Source organism: Vigna radiata, chromosome 5, assembly GCF_000741045.1.
Source record: "Vigna radiata var. radiata cultivar VC1973A chromosome 5, Vradiata_ver6, whole genome shotgun sequence".
Taxonomy (NCBI): Eukaryota; Viridiplantae; Streptophyta; class Magnoliopsida; order Fabales; family Fabaceae; genus Vigna; species Vigna radiata.
Window position 1 is genome coordinate 32,134,701 of NC_028355.1, and position 18,134 is coordinate 32,152,834.

At 33.5% G+C, this 18,134-nt stretch overlaps 2 protein-coding genes across 2 annotated transcripts; one reads left to right on the forward strand and one right to left on the reverse strand.

Moving 5' to 3' along the window:
- Nucleotides 1-6: 6 nt before the first annotated feature.
- On the reverse strand, nt 7-6,655 carry LOC106762528 (WD-40 repeat-containing protein MSI4). Its single transcript, XM_014646493.2, has 15 exons — nt 6,401-6,655; nt 6,241-6,304; nt 6,062-6,148; nt 5,882-5,944; nt 5,179-5,244; nt 4,939-5,013; nt 4,769-4,844; nt 4,249-4,447; nt 3,746-3,827; nt 2,940-3,013; nt 1,569-1,680; nt 1,386-1,460; nt 870-949; nt 530-629; nt 7-245 (listed from the first exon to the last, which is right to left on the reverse strand). Exons 1-15 carry the CDS (start codon nt 6,514-6,516, stop codon nt 150-152), a joined length of 1,365 nt encoding a protein of 454 aa, XP_014501979.1. The 5' UTR covers nt 6,517-6,655; the 3' UTR covers nt 7-149.
- Nucleotides 6,656-7,669: 1,014 nt separating this feature from the next.
- Nucleotides 7,670-17,090, forward strand: LOC106760613 (protein ROOT HAIR DEFECTIVE 3 homolog 1). Its single transcript, XM_014644032.2, has 23 exons — nt 7,670-7,901; nt 8,162-8,311; nt 8,427-8,493; nt 8,577-8,679; nt 9,048-9,118; nt 9,278-9,341; nt 9,438-9,503; nt 9,622-9,669; nt 9,762-9,824; nt 9,941-9,997; nt 10,178-10,336; nt 10,423-10,491; nt 10,581-10,672; nt 11,625-11,703; nt 11,942-12,107; nt 12,186-12,310; nt 12,614-12,876; nt 12,947-13,043; nt 13,138-13,305; nt 14,472-14,576; nt 15,061-15,155; nt 15,841-15,937; nt 16,434-17,090. Exons 1-23 carry the CDS (start codon nt 7,892-7,894, stop codon nt 16,671-16,673), a joined length of 2,454 nt encoding a protein of 817 aa, XP_014499518.2. The 5' UTR covers nt 7,670-7,891; the 3' UTR covers nt 16,674-17,090.
- The last annotated feature ends 1,044 nt before the right edge of the window (nt 17,091-18,134 follow it).

Genomic DNA, 18,134 nt, shown 5'->3' on the forward strand with positions numbered 1-18,134 from the left:
TTAATATTAAAGATCAAATATTAATTACTGAACTAAATGACCAATCTTGATTCAAGAACATCAAATGCAGGAACTGAAACTAAATTTCATACTAAAAATCATATACTTTCTATTCCAAGCAAAAGATGCAGATCGTGTTTTACGAAATGTCACGAGTTGCACCCAAAAATATGAGATCTGAACCTATCCAGCTCAGTGAGCACCTCCTCCTCTGGTCGATATATGAGATCAATCATTCGCCATATCTGCATCATAAAAAGTTAGGAAAATGACAAGCAAGTATTTACAATAGAATGATCAAAACATTTTATACAATTACAGAAAATACTTTCATATCTCCAGCATTTTACAACTTTTTCACATAATAATAAAACCAAGAAATTCATAAGAACAGTCAGAAACTCGTTACTTTATAGAAGTAAAAGAAAGGAGTATATCAAGGTTTGGCCAAATTCAACCCAAATTGTGCCACAGTCTGTGATAGACGTGAAATCATTTTAACCAAAGGATAAAATAAACTAGTGTCTACCTGTAAGGTGCCACCGCCACCGCTACTTTCACAATCATCAGAGACACTAACAATTGTCCACGGATCACATGCACTCCAGTGGAAGTCGACAACCTTGTCCCTGAATGCACAAACACACCGTATTGAACACTTGATAAAATCCATCATTTGTATGCAGGTTGGTACGTGATAAGGGTACCGAGTATTTACTCCATAACCAGTTCTATATTAAATCACAGCAAATTACAATATTATGCAATGGAAAAGTTTTAGTTGTAACAAAAACACCAACCACTAAAACACAAGGTTGAATTCTTATGAACTTAAAGAAATGGATGCACGCAACCACTCCATATCATACCTATGTCCAGCATGTCGAAAGAATAAACCAGAGGGGGTATTTGGTGATTTTGAACCAGCAGAATCTGCTGTTTTACCAACCTAAAAGTAACAAAAACAATCATGCAATATAAGAAAAAAATCTGACATCAATGAGATAAATCATACAAATACAATTGGTGATAAAATGGCTATAAGCTAGCCCATCAAACTTCATCCTCATAATTTAGAAAATAAATTGTCATGATTATAGGACCAGCCCTGCTGTAAAATAAAAAATAGATAGGCAAGAAAGATTCTTCTAAATATTTTTGACAAGCAGCCTTTAGAGCTCTTCTATTTCCTGGAAGGGCTCAAACAATTCATTCCTAAAAATAACAATAAGGTTTCTGAAATCAGGTTTTTCAGTAGCTCTGGCACTCAAACAAAATTTTGAAGTCCATAAGATCCATATTGATCAGTATTTTATATAAAATTCACATGTCATAAAAAGGGGAGGCATGATACACAAAGGTCTGACTTTAAATTGAGTTTAAACCTTTTCATAGTCCCAGATGTTTAAAATACCATCTTCAGCAGCACTACCAAATACAGATGACTTGTCAGGATTCCACTGAAACAGAAGAAAAATGTAGGTTAACAAGCACTAGATTAAAATGCCCGTAACTGACTAGCAGATTAGAACTTCGATTAAAATATACAAGGTGGAATCTCCAGCTACCAGTACACAGAGGACTGCTGCATCATGACCTTCAAATTTATAAACAGGCGATCCAACCCCACTACTTTTAAGATTTCGACGATCAAACATATGGACTGTATTATCTGCAGAACTGAATCCAAAAGAAACAAACTTAGAACAAGGATTCAAAAGGCTAATAAACTGTTTTGGTAGCTAAATAAAAGCACTTAAATTTTAAGCTCTAAGTTAAACCTATAAGCATTAAGAACTTAAAAGAATAACTTCAAATAAAGAAAAATCAGTACTTTTCTTTATCAGCAAGTGTTGGCAAAAAATTAAAGATGGAGTTTTGATGATGTACAGATTTGCACAATACAAGATTCAAGAAGACTATTTGAAGATCCATTACCATTGAAAAGCTTTTGTAATAATCATATTTGAAGTATTGTTGAGTAGAGATGTAATAGGATTTGATTCATGTACTCCATATGTAATTAATCTCTGTTTAGAATCAAAAACAAGCTGTTTTAATCGATTAAAACTTGGTTTAATCAATTAAAACGAGGCTGGCACAGCAAACCCAAATGGCCCTGGAATAATCGATTAATTCCTGCTTTAATCGATTAGTTAATCGATTAAAACTAAGAATAATCGATTAATACTAGCCGTTAGAGGTTTCTGATTTGAAAAACTAGCCATTGTACTCATTTTAATCGATTAACACTAATATTAATCGATTAAATGCGTTAAAATGGCCAGTTTCGAAAAAATGGAAGAGAACTGGATTGAGTCTATATATTGGCTCATTGTTTCTACCAGAAACATCTGAAATCATTGTGAACGGTGTGTTATTGCTTAAGCTAAAGAAACTCTCATCTGCAAAGTTGTAAAGTGCTACTGCGGTGACAAAGGAATAACTTGTTCATCCTTGGTGCGTCTAAGGAGGTGCTTGAAAGAGAATCATCCTTCGTGAAGTATTCAAAGGATGTGGTCATCCTTTGTGAAGACTCAAAGGAGGTGTAAGTTCATCTCTTGTGGTTTCAAGAGAGGTGGTATTCTAAACTCTTACAAGTTAATTTTCTGCGTGACTATTAATTGTAATTGTTTTGTGTTTAGTGAAAAAGGTTTATCTTGTTTCTTGAGATAAGCGACTGGACGTAGGATCCTTGTGATCTGAAAAAGGATAAAATCATCTGTACAACTTTTCTCTCCTCCTTACTCTATTTATTTCAGTTTAATTATTTGCTTAGTAAGTGAATTTGAGAAAAATACTAAAAGGCACGAAAAAGTAATATAACCAATTCACCCCCTCTTGGTTTATTATTCCACGCTAATAATTCCGTTGCAGCGATTCTAACAGCAAAAAGAACTTAATTCACATTAATTCAAATAGTCAGGGTAAGGGGATACCCAGTTAGTATAAAATTTGAGTCATGAGGACTCCAATCAACACAATGAAGATCTCCCTTATGCGCTTTGTCAACCTGCATAAAAAGATAACCATGGGAGAAAAGGAGGAAAACGAAAGCATGTTCAAATCTAAATTATAAACAGTTTCATGATAGTAATTAAAAGTAAAAAAACAAATATCAAACCAAAATGAGATTTGTGAGAACCTAAATTTTCAAATATACTGAAAATTCAAATGGCAAGAAAACCTCAAATAAAAACAGAAGTCGTACTGATGTCAATTTCATCTTGGAAGAAATATTAATAATAGTAACAAAATAATTCTCTGCATTTGGACCACTAAAGAGTAGGTTCATATTCAAAAGCCACTAGTAAACTCTTTATGCAATTCAAATTCAACAAGTGATGGGATGCTTATGATTATTAAAATGTGAGTTTAGATCTAAACTCACTAAAATAATAGACTCTTGTAACATATTAGAATGTGGCTTCAAGATTAACTTAATCCTATAAATATCACTTGTAAAGTGGGGTTACATTCCATTTATATACTCTATTTTGGTCATATCACTCGTCTATGTGGGGACTAAATCACCACCACCTCCACCATTAAGATTGCAATTTAGACAAGCCCCAAAGATGTGGTAATTTGGGTGAGCTAGGAGTAACTACAATTAAGGTGACTTTTCAACAATGATGATCCGAACTAAGAATATCTCAACTTCTTTAAGTATTTCAGCAATTAACACTTGGTTTTTGAAACATGAAGCAAACAGAAAAAATGCAGATGAAATGAAGAATTAAACCTTGACAACTGGAGCAGATCCAACTCGTGCATCCCAGAGTATAAGACGAGAATCATCACCTACACTACAGAACTCCTGTGCACTACAATTCATAGCCACAAAAAAGTACAAGATGCATGTCAATATAACAATGAAACAGAAAACGAGAAAATGAAATGGAAATCAGCAAATCAGTCCATTAATATTTGACTTATATTATATCAAAAACAAAGTTTGAAATTGAAATATTACTGATCGACTTTTTATCAACTTACAACCCGAGTCTCCCTTCAGTATAACAAACCGAATTTCAATAAGATAAATTCTATCACCACAAAATAAATTAACAAAAAATTAAAATGACCAAAATTATTATTCTTGCAACAATAAGAAACTGGCAAACAAATACAGTACTGCAAATACATACCACATGATAAGATATTTTACCAAACTTAAATCATAAATAATTCAGATTTAGCTAAACAGAAACTGACACAAGTATGATAAAAGCAAGAAAAAACTACCTTGATGGGCAAAATTGCACATCTTCAACAGTGTCCGTATGACCCTGGTAGATGCCCCTTGGTCCAATAGTAGGGCTTTCTGTGGCTTTTGCACTATTTCCCCCACTTTTAGAGCTCTGTTTAACAGTGGGTGCTTCTTCAACAGCTAAAGTTGAAATATGATCATGAACACTCCATAAAACCACACATTTGTCCTTCCCTACCATGGTGGATTCAAACAAAATTAACAAAATCCAATGTCCACAAGCAGTAAATAATCCAGAAAGGGTAAGGAAAATACCATTTGCTTTATGCAGAGAGAAAATTAACAGATAAAGTTTATATTTGTAGGAGCAACATAAACAACCCGACAAGATTACAGCCAATAATAAACATGTATTTGTGGTTTTATATTTGGTAACTGCAAATTTTAGGATAATATTTTTCTCAGATTCCAAAAACCTAATGCTAGGGAAAGAAATTTACACCAGTGCAAAATAAACATCTTTTATGGTGAGAAGGCAATAAAAAAGACTCCAACCTCCAGAAAGTACAAAGGGTTCAGATGGGCACATAGCCAAAGCAAATTCAGCATTATCCTTATGGCCAGTTAATACCTGAAAAAGGGTATAGCTTATATTTCAGGTGCCTGACTCATGTATAAAGGTGTAGAAGAACCAAATTATTTTAAGAGAATGTATGAAAACAAACCAGGTCAGGACGAGAAGTGGCAGCCCCCAGAACAGCATTACGATTAGGCTGAGCTTCAACATCCCATATAAATACCTGTTTTACAATATAGAAAACTATAATTCAGTTATCAAACTTGGACAAGTTCATTAACCACAAAGTTGAGGATAAAGATTAAAGGTATTTTCTTTTTCAAAATCTTGACATAATGGTATTTTAATTTAACAGAGAAAAGGAAACCTAAAAAAGTCACCGCTTAACCTCAGGACTATCTGTATGAGTAGCTACTATCTGACTTTTTTGTGGAAATTCCCTGATTCTATTTACCTGAAAAAAATAAGTAAACCAATGTTGAAGTAAATTATAAAACAGGGTTTAAAATAGTATGCTATAAGTGTTACATATGGATTCCCAAAAGCTCTCCAAACAAAAGCATTTGGGCCTTTTGGGATTTCAATTGTCAAAAATGAAACCTACAGCTGTAATACTGGTGAAAATGATAAAGAGACTGGGGTTTAGAAGATGATGATTTATGATAAACTATTCCTAATCTAGGAAACTTGTATTTGATTTTTTATGGTATTTACTTATCAGGTTTTGTTCAAGACACCTATGATTTTTCTGTTAATTATGAATGTCATTAAATGTCAAATAATTTTGTAATTTGGGAGAATTTATACGCATATAGCATACACGATATAATCAATATTAACAAAATTTCTCTACCAAAAAAATGTAAACAAAATTAACAATATAAACATGATCACAAAAACATGGTGATCCAAGAAGAATATATTATATAAAAAATATTCAGAAATGCGATTTTGAGGCTGACTGCTACCGGTAAGCGCCTCTACTTAGGATTTAAAATAGCGATTGTAACTGGGTAAGCCTGAGTGGTAACAAGGCATTTATGAGTGCATAAATACACGTGAAAGACGAAATTACACCTAAACAACCATACCTCGCCAGGATGTAGTATAGTTTTGAACTTCTTGACAAAAGGAGACCGTGATTCCTCGTTAAACTGAAAGATAGAACCAAAGAAAAAATGGTACATTAGGAATAATTCAAAAAGTAATTATTAATGAATTTAATTCAATGTAAATGGAATGACAACAACAACAATAACAATGGAGCAGACCTGAGAGATGTGCTCAGCAGCAGCAACCCTGGGCTTAACAACCTCGCAGTTGGCTATAACGAGAGTGTTGGGAACACTTCCGTCTGTCTGAGAAGAACAAAAAAAGAAGCAAAAATACACACAATAGAAAAACGTTGAAATAAAAAATGTAAGAGCAAAGGAAATTGACGAAAGAAAACCTGCTCAGAGAGATAGAGACGGTGACGGTTCTTGTAGGTTGCTTGTTCCAGTTGAGGACCCCATCTGCAATGAAATGTAAGCGCATAATTCATTAAACTTTATTTGGAAAATGAAAAACCCTAAACACAGAGAGAGAGAGAGAGAGAAAAAAAAAAACACCTGCAAGAAAGAGAAGGCCATACGAGGTTGTGGTTGGCCAGCCAATCGTAGAGAACGGGAACAAGAGACTTCCACTGCGTGTACCTCTCTTCCACCTTCTCTTTATTCTCCTTCATCTTCGTTTCAATCTCTGCAATGGTTTTCCAGACAAAACAGAAAGACACAGTTTTGTTTCTTATACTTTCAAGTTCCCGCCTTTTTTTCCCTTTCTCTCTCTTGTATTCACTGAAATTTGCACTTCCATTTCACTCATTCGTATACCATTTCTCCAGATTTTTATGCTCCTCGTTTTATTTATAAATAATAAATAATATAAATATTTTTCATTACCGATAATTTTTTTTTTTAATTTTCAGACAGTATTTATTCCAGTTATGACACGATCGAAGAAAGAAAAAACACAAAGATTGTTTATTGAAAAAATAAAAAAATATTACCAATGTTATTTTATTTAATGTTATGGTAAAAACTATTTTAAAAGTATTAAAAAATCTCGTAATGGATTATTAATTTGATTGGCTATTACAGTTGTATTCCTTAAAACTAACTCACAATATTGGAAAAACAAATTATCTGCATATGATTAAAAAAAGTAGTTAGTTACATTAAATGTCGTCATGTTACTTATATTATGAGAATACTGAGATGTCTTTATCATGAAACAAAAATTAATTACTCATACAAAAATAATGCAACACATGAAAAAAAAAACATTATAATGGCATGACCAAAAGTAAAATATTATCTGAAATTAGGATAAGATAATATTATATGAACTAAAAATAGCTAAATTTATTATGATTAAGAAAAATATACTTTTATATTGTTTATAAATAATAATGGAAAGAGTAACTTTTTTCTTTTACGTGTCAACATTGAAAAAATACAGGTAGGATTAACTTTGTTTACTTAAAGAACATAAATGGATGAAAATAATAATAATAATAATAATAATAATAATAATAATAATAATAATAATAATATGTAGTTAGATGTAGAAGAACAATATAATAAAAATGAAGTTTTGACATTGTTTAATCTAAAAAATAATTTCGATATTTTATATATTTTATTAATATTTTCAATTTTTATTACATTAAAAGGCAATCAATTAGGGAAAGCTAAAATATTTGTCACCTAAGTTATGTTTAATGTAATAGATTCAAAAGTTGAAAGTGACAAGAATAAGAGAAGGGTTATTCAATAAAAACTTTTTCCAAATTTAAAGATGCATAAAATAGGAAAGATTGTAAAGAATTGTCCACAAAAGAATTTTTTCCAGAAAAAATGGAAAAATGTTTGACACCGTTAAACAAAAATGAAATCTTTGTGTTGTGTTGTATGGCGGAAACAAGAAGACCCAAATGCATTAGGCAGAGACAGTTTGAAGATAGTTTATAAGAACAAAAAGCCAAATTGTCAATCATTCTGTAAGATGAGAGATTGCCCTTTCTCTTAACTTTTTCCCTTCTTCAAATCCAATATCAATCCATGCAAATGGGTACGTCTCTTTCATGCATTTTCTGAAATATACTTATCAAAGCCTTTTACTGTAACTTCTTTTTTAATTTCAGTTTATTATGATTACGACCAAATAGTAACTATGTATGTTCATCTGATTTTTATTTTTTTGCATACTTCTTAGTTTTAATTAATTTGTTATTCTTTAATGTCGATTTGATTTGATTAATCCTGACCATTTGATCCGTAGCATGTTTTGAACGGCAAAATTATTAATCTTGAACTGTGTTTATTATCCAGCGTCCCAGGACCAATGTTGTTCCACTCAGCTTATTGACGGAGATGGTACAATCAATGTTGCCGGAATCGAAAACTTCATGAAAGAAGTTAAATTAGGTGAATGTGGCCTTTCCTATGCCGTAGTTTCTATAATGGGTCCTCAAAGTAGTGGTACGTTTTCTGTTCTTCGTTATCTCAAGCATATATACATTATGATATTCGAAGAGGTGATGAATTCCATTCCTAGCGAAGCCATGTTTACCATTGTCTTGTTTGGTTTGAACAGGCAAGAGTACACTCTTAAATTCTTTGTTTAATACCAACTTCAGAGAGATGGATGCATTTAAAGGAAGGCATGTTTTTACAACTCCCATCTATCTCTTAGACCTTGCACATTTAGCAAAGTAGTAAACTGATACCACGTGCTTGTTTTCAGGTCTCAAACAACCAAAGGAATTTGGATGGCTAAATGTGTTGGCATAGAGCCTTGTACACTTGTGATGGATTTGGAGGGTACAGATGGAAGAGAGCGTGGAGAGGTGTTTTCTGCACCTTAACTTACTTTGATCATTGTGGTCATGGTCCAGAGTCTGTTGCCTTTTGCCATTTGCATTTTTATCTTATATCATTAACTTCACTGCACACATGTCGATGTGTTTGTATCTTCAGTGAAACATAGTAAACGATACCTTTTTTTTATTATAATTTACAGTACTCTTAAATTTTTATTTTTTTTTGGCCATGTTAAATGAGAGGATTCAAGTAGCTCTCAGATTTATTACATTTATGCATGTTAGAAATTTGACTATTCTGAGTCTGCATTTCCTTAGAAAAAATTAGGACAGGTAGAGATTATACTTCTACCTTTGGTTGTTTCTCCATTATGCTGAAATTGTCTTTCCCTCAGGATGACACTGCATTTGAAAAGCAGAGTGCTTTATTTGCTTTGGCTATTTCTGATATAGTGCTAATAAACATGTGAGTTCTTTCTGGCCTCTTCTTCCTTGGACATATTTACTACAGACTTGTACGAGAAAATTTCAAGTCTGTGTAGTTGCTGTCTTCTTTTAGTGTCCTTTAAGTCAAATCTTCTTTCTCTGTGCAACTGATTTTTCCTCCACTTTACTATTTTTGAAGGTGGTGCCATGACATTGGCCGCGAACAAGCTGCAAATAAGCCTCTTTTAAAAACTGTGTTTCAGGTATCATTCAACAGCCGATTAACTGCAGGCAGCATTTTGCAATCTTACGAGTTGTTAATTGTTATTTTCTAATTGGATGCTAGTATTTGGTTTCAGGTCATGATGAGATTGTTTAGTCCACGCAAAACAACAATGCTGTTTGTCATACGTGACAAGACAAAGGTGTCAAAGCAAAAAGCTATACCTTGTTTTTCTAATTCTAAATATTTTCCAGTATTTCATGTTTTTTTATTGTCTGTATATCCTTATTTACTACGTGATTAACCTTTTCCTTTCATAGACACCGCTTGAAAATTTAGAGCCTGTTTTGCGAGAAGATATTCAGAAGGTAAATCAGTCGTGTCACTTTTTTATATGACGTTATTAGAGAGGTGTCCAATTTTTTTGTTCACCTTGATTTCTCTACTTTTTACATGGCAGATATGGGACTCTGTTCCTAAACCAGAGGCCCATAAGGAAACCCCATTAAGTGATTTTTTCATTGTAAGATCATCATTCCTTTCTGAATCAGTAAACTTTACTAATAATGTTCGCTTATGCATAGTAGAATTGTATTGGACTTTTATAGTAATTCTTTGCACTTGGATACCAATGACCAGGTTGAAGTTGTTGCTCTTTCTAGTTTCGAAGAAAAGGAAGAACAATTTAAGGAACAGGTGCGAATTGTGCACTAGCTTCCTTCTGATTTACATGTTGTTGGTATTGAATGACTAGTTATCATCATATGTCTGATGTGGCTCACTGTATATACATAGATTTGCATCAGTTTAGCTTTCATAGTGTAAAACAAAGTTAATCCATTTGCTTATGTTATTATTAATTTATTTTAAATGTAGGTTGCCAACTTGAGGAAACGATTCCAGCATTCTATCGCTCCAGGTGGCCTTGCAGGGGATCGGCGTGGAGTAGTTCCTGCTTCTGGCTTTTCTTTTAGTGCTCAAGAAATCTGGAAAATCATTAAGGAGAATAAGGATCTCGACCTTCCCGCACACAAGGTAGATAAGCAGAGGTTATGGTGCCACTGTTTTTATTTTACACGTATGTAGATTTTGTTAATTATATATGATCCAACCACTTGTAGGTCATGGTTGCTACTGTTCGATGTGAAGAAATTGCTAATGAGAAATATGACCTTCTTGTTTCAAATAAGGTATTTACAATTTCTTTTTGTTTAGTTGTCCAACACCTGACAATCTTAAGTACTAATGCCATGGAAATTACTTTATAATTACTGCTCAGGACTGGTGTGAGTTGAAAGAGGCTGTGCAATCTGGCCCTATTTCTGGTTTTGGGAAAAATCTCAATTCACTCCTTACCACTTGTCTTTCAGAGTGAGTATGGGCTAATTTTATGACATTTTTTGTGGCTCGTTTATTGACTTCCATGCAAATGCCATATTATAAGCTTTCTGCTAAATCAAGGAGCTCTAAACTATTTTTGTTTGGAAATATTAGAGTCTTTGCTTTGTTGTTTGATTGAATCCTTGGTTTTCTTTATAAGTTGTCCTTTGTGATTGGGTTGATTATGAATTCAAATTCTGAAACAACCACTTTCCATACGCAAGAGAAATGCTGCAAAGTGAGAAGCCCTTTGGTACTGGTATACACATTACTATTATTATTATGATTATGATTATTACTACTTAGAAGTAGATATTAATTACAAAGAATTAAAGACGGCAATAGATCTTCATTTAAACAAGAAAAAGAAACTGAGAGAACCTGGACTGATGTCATGAGCGAGGAATGAATTTTGTTGCCCAAGGTAGTTGAAGGAGGATGAATATTCACTTCATGGTGTTATTGTTTCTTACCTCACGGTTCTATACATTCAGGGGCAGTTTTATTGCTATGATGTTACACGGTAACTTAAAAAATAAAATGCAGTTCAAGATAAAATCTCAGAAGTTTGTTGTATTTATGCTGCATTGTTACAAAGCTACAAACAAGAATGAAGAGAAATACAAGAGATAAAGAGAAAAAGAATGAATATATTATTGGTGAATGAAATGCGAACAGAAAAGAGATTTCTCTTGTTGGCCTTTCCTTTAAAAATGGCTTCCCTTTCTACAACTGAACTACTCTTAAGTCCCCAAAGGTATAAGTTTAGGATGAATCTTGTTCAACTATTAAAGTTGAGCCCTACTACTAGAACCACCTAACAACTCTATAACTATTTTTTAACTATTTCTTTAGCTTCCAGGGACCTGTCATGCATGTTGAAACATTATATGAAAATGACTTGATTTTTGAAGGCGAATTGAGATATTTTCTTTTACCCTAGATATGATGCTGAAGCCAATTATTTTGACGAAGGTGTCAGAACGGCAAAACAAAAGCAACTCCAAGAAAAACTGTTGCAAGTAATTCTTCTTAAGTTCATTCTTGCACAATCATGGTTTGTTATCTTTAATTTCATGTAAACATAAATGAAATGGTGATTAGAGAACGAGAAACCAAAATTAATGATATTGAAATAAGGATGACTAATTAAGATATTGAACTGTTGGTCATGTTTATTTTTCTTGAATGTTTTCGGAGTGTAGTCATAATTCTTAGATCTAAAATGCTGCTTCGCTTAATGCGTTTTCAATTGGTTAGCTTGTCCAACCAGCATTCCAAATTGCGCTAGGACATGTAAGGTCCAAAGCTTTTGATAAGTTTAAGGCAGCATTTGACAAGGCTTTGAATGGAGGGGAAGCGTTTTCTTCTGCTGCTAATACATGCGTGGAGTCTTGTATGGCTAAGTTTGATGAAGGATGTGCAGGTATTGAGTCATATATGCCTCAGTATGATGAAGGATGTCAGTGAATTAGAATTTGACACCAAAATGTTATTCTTGTAGATGTTGTCATTGAAATAGCTGACTGGGATACATCTAAAGTGAGGGAGAAGCTGCGGCGTGATGTTGATGCACATGTCTCATCTGTCCGTGCATCTAAGATATCAGAACTAGTTTCATCATATGAGGTACATGTCTAACATTGTTCATTCATGCTTTATTTTTAGCTCAATGTTTGTGTTGGGCCAAATAGACCAATGGTTGAAATCTTGTAGGTGGACATTTGAAATTAAAATTAGAACTAAAAGAGAAAAAAGGGCAAATTGATGGTTTCGTACAATGTATTTATGTCATTATTTTGCCAATTAATAATGGCCAGTCAAAGTTTATGTGAAGTTTTTTTCTTAGTGATACTTGGTACAAGTTTGCTGTGTTTATATACGAGAGTGGCTAACTTCCTAGGAAGTTTGCTGATAGTAGTACGCTTGCAGGAAAAACTGAAGGAGGCATTATCTGCACCTGTTGAAACTCTATTGGATGGAGCTAATAATGATACTTGGTCATCGATAAGGAAACTTCTTAATCGTGAGACTCTATCAGCTGTTTCTGGGTTCTCTGCAGAACTTGACAGATATGATATGGATGAAGAAACAAAAAAGAGCATGATTGTGACTTTAGAGGATTATGCAAAGGGTGTGATAGAAGCCAGGGCTAGGGAAGAGGCTAGCAGAGTTCTAATCCGTATGAAGGACAGGTATGAACCTCATGCTAAGTTGACTTATTAAGTTCTACATTAGAGGCACTTATCATAAATTTCAATGCAGGTTTATGACATTGTTTAGTCATGATTCTGATTCAATGCCTCGTATTTGGACGGGTAAAGAAGATATTCGAGCCATCACAAAGTCTTCCCGCTCTGAAGTATGATATATAATTAAGATTCACATATTGTTACCCGAGTTTCTATTGCATTTGAGATTGAGATACCCTTTTAACCAAACTTATTCGTTTACAGTGCTTGAAGTTGCTGTCTGTAATGGCTGTACTTCGTTTGGCTGATGCTGATGATATTTATGATATAGAGAAAACATTAACAGTCGCATTGGCAGATTCATCAAGCGATTCTGGTAAAGATAAGAGCATCACGACACTCGATCCACTGGCTTCAAGCACTTGGGAGCAGGTGCAATTTTGTTCTTGCTACATCATATTTGATAAATGATAGATCAGAAATGCAACCTATGAAGATAATAAACAGGTATATCTCTTCTCCTGATCTAGTATCAGGGTGAGAACAGAACTAGTGGAGCTTGAGTGTATGGAAATAACAGAAAGTGAGAAGGCAAGCTGGTCCAAACTGGATCAGAAGTTGATCTGTAATCGAAAGATTGCACGGAACTATTGACCTGAGTCACTCCTCACTTGAGGGATTCTGACAATCCTCTCTATACGACAGTCTATAACACACCACGTACATACCTTTTCCATCATTTCTTCCAATTTGTTGAGTCTAGCTTGCAAGTTGAACCAAGTTTCTTGCATGTCTTGGTCCCCGCTGCACTGAATCCAATCTTACCTCCATTCTTGTAGATACTGGACACCATTGGCACCTTTTTATCCTATGTGAATGTGTGTCCGCAGCTCCTAGACAGAAAGCAATACCACTTGGGTATCCTAGGAAGCGGCAAACAAAATACAAGAATAATAGACATTTACTTAAGATATAGAATAAACAAATACCTAGGTAGTTTGAGAGACCCGACGCCATCCCCACAACAACTTCAAAATCCTGTCTGTTAATCTTCCCCTCTCTATTTATAACCTCCCCATTAATGATTAATGGACTAATTTGTTAGTATTGGTTATCTATTTCGTATTCATTTACAAAGACAATCTCCTCCTCCCAATAATTTCCTCATATTCTTCACTTCCTGCCACTTAAGCTATTTCTCTTCACTTTTGTATTCACATAATCAGCAGGACTTGAGTGTGATTTTGATCCCGCCTCACATAAAAGTCTTAGAATTTGGTCTTAGAATTAACTCCACAAAACCACTTTGTGAAGTAAAAGTTGTCCTAATCTTATAAGGACTACAACAGTCATATCTCTAGTAAGATAATTTCTGATATTATCTTTGGATTTGCTCTTAAAGTTTAATATTACATGGTCCTTCATTCCTAACATAAATAAAAATGCATAGAAAATTACTTAGTGCTGTCTTGTGAATTGGTTATTGTGTATTTTAGGCTAAAGAAGTTGGTGTTTAGATATCTTGCACGTTCTAATGATTTGGGAATACTTTCTATCCTTGTGACTGAACATTTGTTGTGATTTAATTTTCTTTGAAGGTTCCAACCTCTAAAACATTGATCACTCCTGTCCAGTGCAAATCATTGTGGAAGCAATTCAAGACAGAGACAGAATATACTGTCTCTCAGGCCATTGCTGCACAGGCATAATATTCTCTCCATTCTTTTTATGATTTTCAAGGTTCTTCTATTCATCGGAAACGTATTAAAGAAAAATTATTAGAAATACAAATGATATGAATTTATTTTCGTTAATATCTATTTTAAAGCAGTAGAATAAGTCAACTAGTTTTCGTGTGTGAAAGAAATGGAGCTAGGCTACACTTTTATGCTGCTTGCAGTTGAGGATAAAGTTGTTGTGTTATGAACTAAAGGTCATGGATTTAAATCCTGAAAACAGTCTATCTGCATGTTGGGGTTCCCCGGGTTGCTTATATTTATACCCGAAAGACTGGTCTTTTATGGTCTTGTTTGGGTCCGTGTGTAAAGGTCACATTGTTACTTGCTAACTAGGGGACATAATTGGTTTGATAATCATTATGGATGAATATTATGGGACCATATTGTTTGGTTGACTGATCAAACGTTTTACTAACAAATTGATGATGAAATTTCTTTTTAATTTCAGGAAGCCAACAATCGTAGCAACAATTGGTTACCTCCACCATGGGCAATTGTTGCTCTGCTTATTCTTGGATTTAATGAATTTATGACAATTTTAAGGTGGATGCTAACTTTACCTTTGATATCTTTCTGACTTCTTCCTTTGAAAGAAAATAAGGCTCTGTTTTTGTTCGCTCTTAATCTCCATCTATCTTCTCTGTTCTAGGATGTTTTTGCATGTACCCTAATTAAACTCACTGAAATAAATATTAGGTTGAGCCCCATAAGGAAGCCAAAGGGCCAGTTTACCTCATAACAAACTTACCACAACATCCTTGAAAATTCTCTTACTGTTTTTCAACCTTGTGATCAATCAACAACGTATATTGCAATCTGCCAGAGAGCTTTGCCCTCTTTACTTGTCCCAAAACCTCCGGAATGGCACGTGTGGAAGTGCTGCTAACTCGCTAGACACATTTAGCATTCATAAAATACAAAAAAGAGCCCACATTATTGTTACTTATACTGCCTAGCAGTTGAACAGTACAAAATGAGTTAACGGTTTTGAGAACTTACTTCAACACCCTTTGTATATATGAAGCTACCGGTACTCATTAACGATAAATTGTCAAGGGGTGACTGCACCCACACAAAGAGGATGTGTACCAGAATAATCTCCATAATTTGTGTTTTACATCAACTATTAAATGGGCATTTTCAAGAACATACCTACAGAAATTTCTTAACTTTTATCCAACTATTTAGTTTAATTGATTTCACCCATGTTTGCTTTTCTGTATGGCAGAAATCCCTTGTATATAGGTGTCATCTTTGTTGGCTATCTTCTCTTGAAATCCCTATGGGTGCAGCTTGACGTTGCAGGAGAATTTCAAAATGGAGCTGTGAGTATCTTTTGTGATTTGTTGTTCATCCTTTGATTTATGATAGTTGTTAGATCTTTCTATCCTGGTTATTAAGTTTGGTTATGAGCTGTAACAATTAGTATCTAGTTCAGCTAATGAACCGTTACCTACTATATTGGGTTCGGCTGTCGGAGTAATTTCAGGGAAGGTGTAGTTCATCTTCACGAAAGATTGTAAAAGATTCATTTTACTGGATATAAAATATGATCTTGATTTTTTTCGTGTAAGATATGTAACATTTCTGGGTTTCCCCTCATATTAGTTTTAGAGAAGAGGTTAGTCAACCCATTGGACATGCCCGTACATGCTTGATTACTTGCATTTACTTATTAAACCTGGTGTTTGGCATATGATTTATGTCTCTCATGTTTCTCACTTCTACCAAACCTGGTGTAATAGATACAGTAGAGCATACCATAGTAGCTTGTGTTTTATAGGATGTGTATAGTATTCTAATGTTTTCTTTTTCTTTCAGCTTCCAGGAATCATCTCCTTGTCTAGCAAGTTTGTTCCAGTTGTCATGAACCTTGTGAGAAAACTAGCAGAGGAGGCACAGAATGCTGCAGCCGATGACCATAGTGGAAATTCATCAAAACGCTATGAGAGGCCTGTTCCTTCTGGTAGAATTACATCATCGAGTTCTTCTTCTCGTGTGAATTCTTTGGGTAATAGAACTGACTCGAACGAGTCTATCAGTCCATTAAAAGAAGAGTAGGTAAAGGTAGTTATCTAAGTGAAAAGCAAACTATTCCGTTGAAGGGTGGTAGGGTCTGCAGTGTTTTTTCTTGTTCACAGATTTATGACTTGTGATCATTTTTAAAGACATTCAAAGGTATGATTTTTGTGCAAGTGCCGCACATGGGGACTGTTTGTTACGAGGATCACGTTGAAATACAAGTCTCTTCCAGTTAGGTTCTTTAGTTAATATGGGAAGTTAGGTTGTGATTTTTTTCATATTGGCAGTGCTTTCAATCTTGAGTGTAAGAGTTGAATGTGGTCTGAGTGTATCTTCTGAAAGTTTAATGTTGGAGTCGTGTGTTTATATTAGATTTTTAAGATTTTGACTGATGCAACTGTATGTAAGATCATTTTTCTTCCAAATTGGTTATCATGCAATACGATGTTTAATGCAGTGACTGCTTACTTCTATCAGCTTGTTTGGGTTCGGCATACCAGACACAGTTTTGTATTGTAAAAAATTTCAGGATTATTTTTTATGCCTGAGCAAATAATGACAACAAAATCCTGTGTAGTTAACAAGAACGTGTCGGGCTAAAAGTTAAACTGTAATTTGTAAACATGTCTAGATTATAAACTTAAATAAGGTACAAAATAATTTTTTGATTACTCAAATTGTTCATGTTTTATTTCAAGCAAATTGATATTTCAACGATCCATTGGTTACTCGATAGTTACTTGATAGATAAGTAGATATATAACTAGTGAATAGTTGATAGTTTACTAATTTTGCAACCTTCTTTTAGTTTGATAAATTTGATTGGATTTCAAAAAATAATTTGAAAGCATAATTTTGTCATTAGAGTTTGAAAGTAAAGAGTAACTTCATTAATAGTTTGTTTAGAAAAATTTCTTTCACCAAGTTATTTTTTGGAAGATAAAAATACCAGAGAGAAAATTAAATTAATTTATATACGAATTAAAAGTAAAAATTTATTTAGGAAGTAATACAAAAGAGTTAAATTAAATAATATATAAATCAACTTTTATATATACAAAAAATTATGGAAACGTTTTATCTACACATGTCTAAATAGAAATATTAAAAAAAATACTCTTTGACTTACAGCCATGACAAAAAAAACAGTGATGGATCACACCCCTAATTTATCAACTTAGACGAAACTGGATAATACACATTACTAGGAAATGTCATCTGGAATTTTTTAACTCTTAATTGTTATGTTTAATGGTATTTTTAATTTATCTGTCATGACATATGTGTACTTTTTATCTTTTGATAATTAAAAGTTAGTTTCCCAACTCTTAAATTTTTATTTTATTTCAAATACTTTAGATTTTACCATATGATTTGAGATATATGAAATCATTTGAACGAATTGGTGAAATTTTAATATACTTTGGAAACATTTATGATAAGTGAGAATAGGGATTTCAAGGAACAAGAATCTAAAGATTTTATGATTTAGATTTTAAG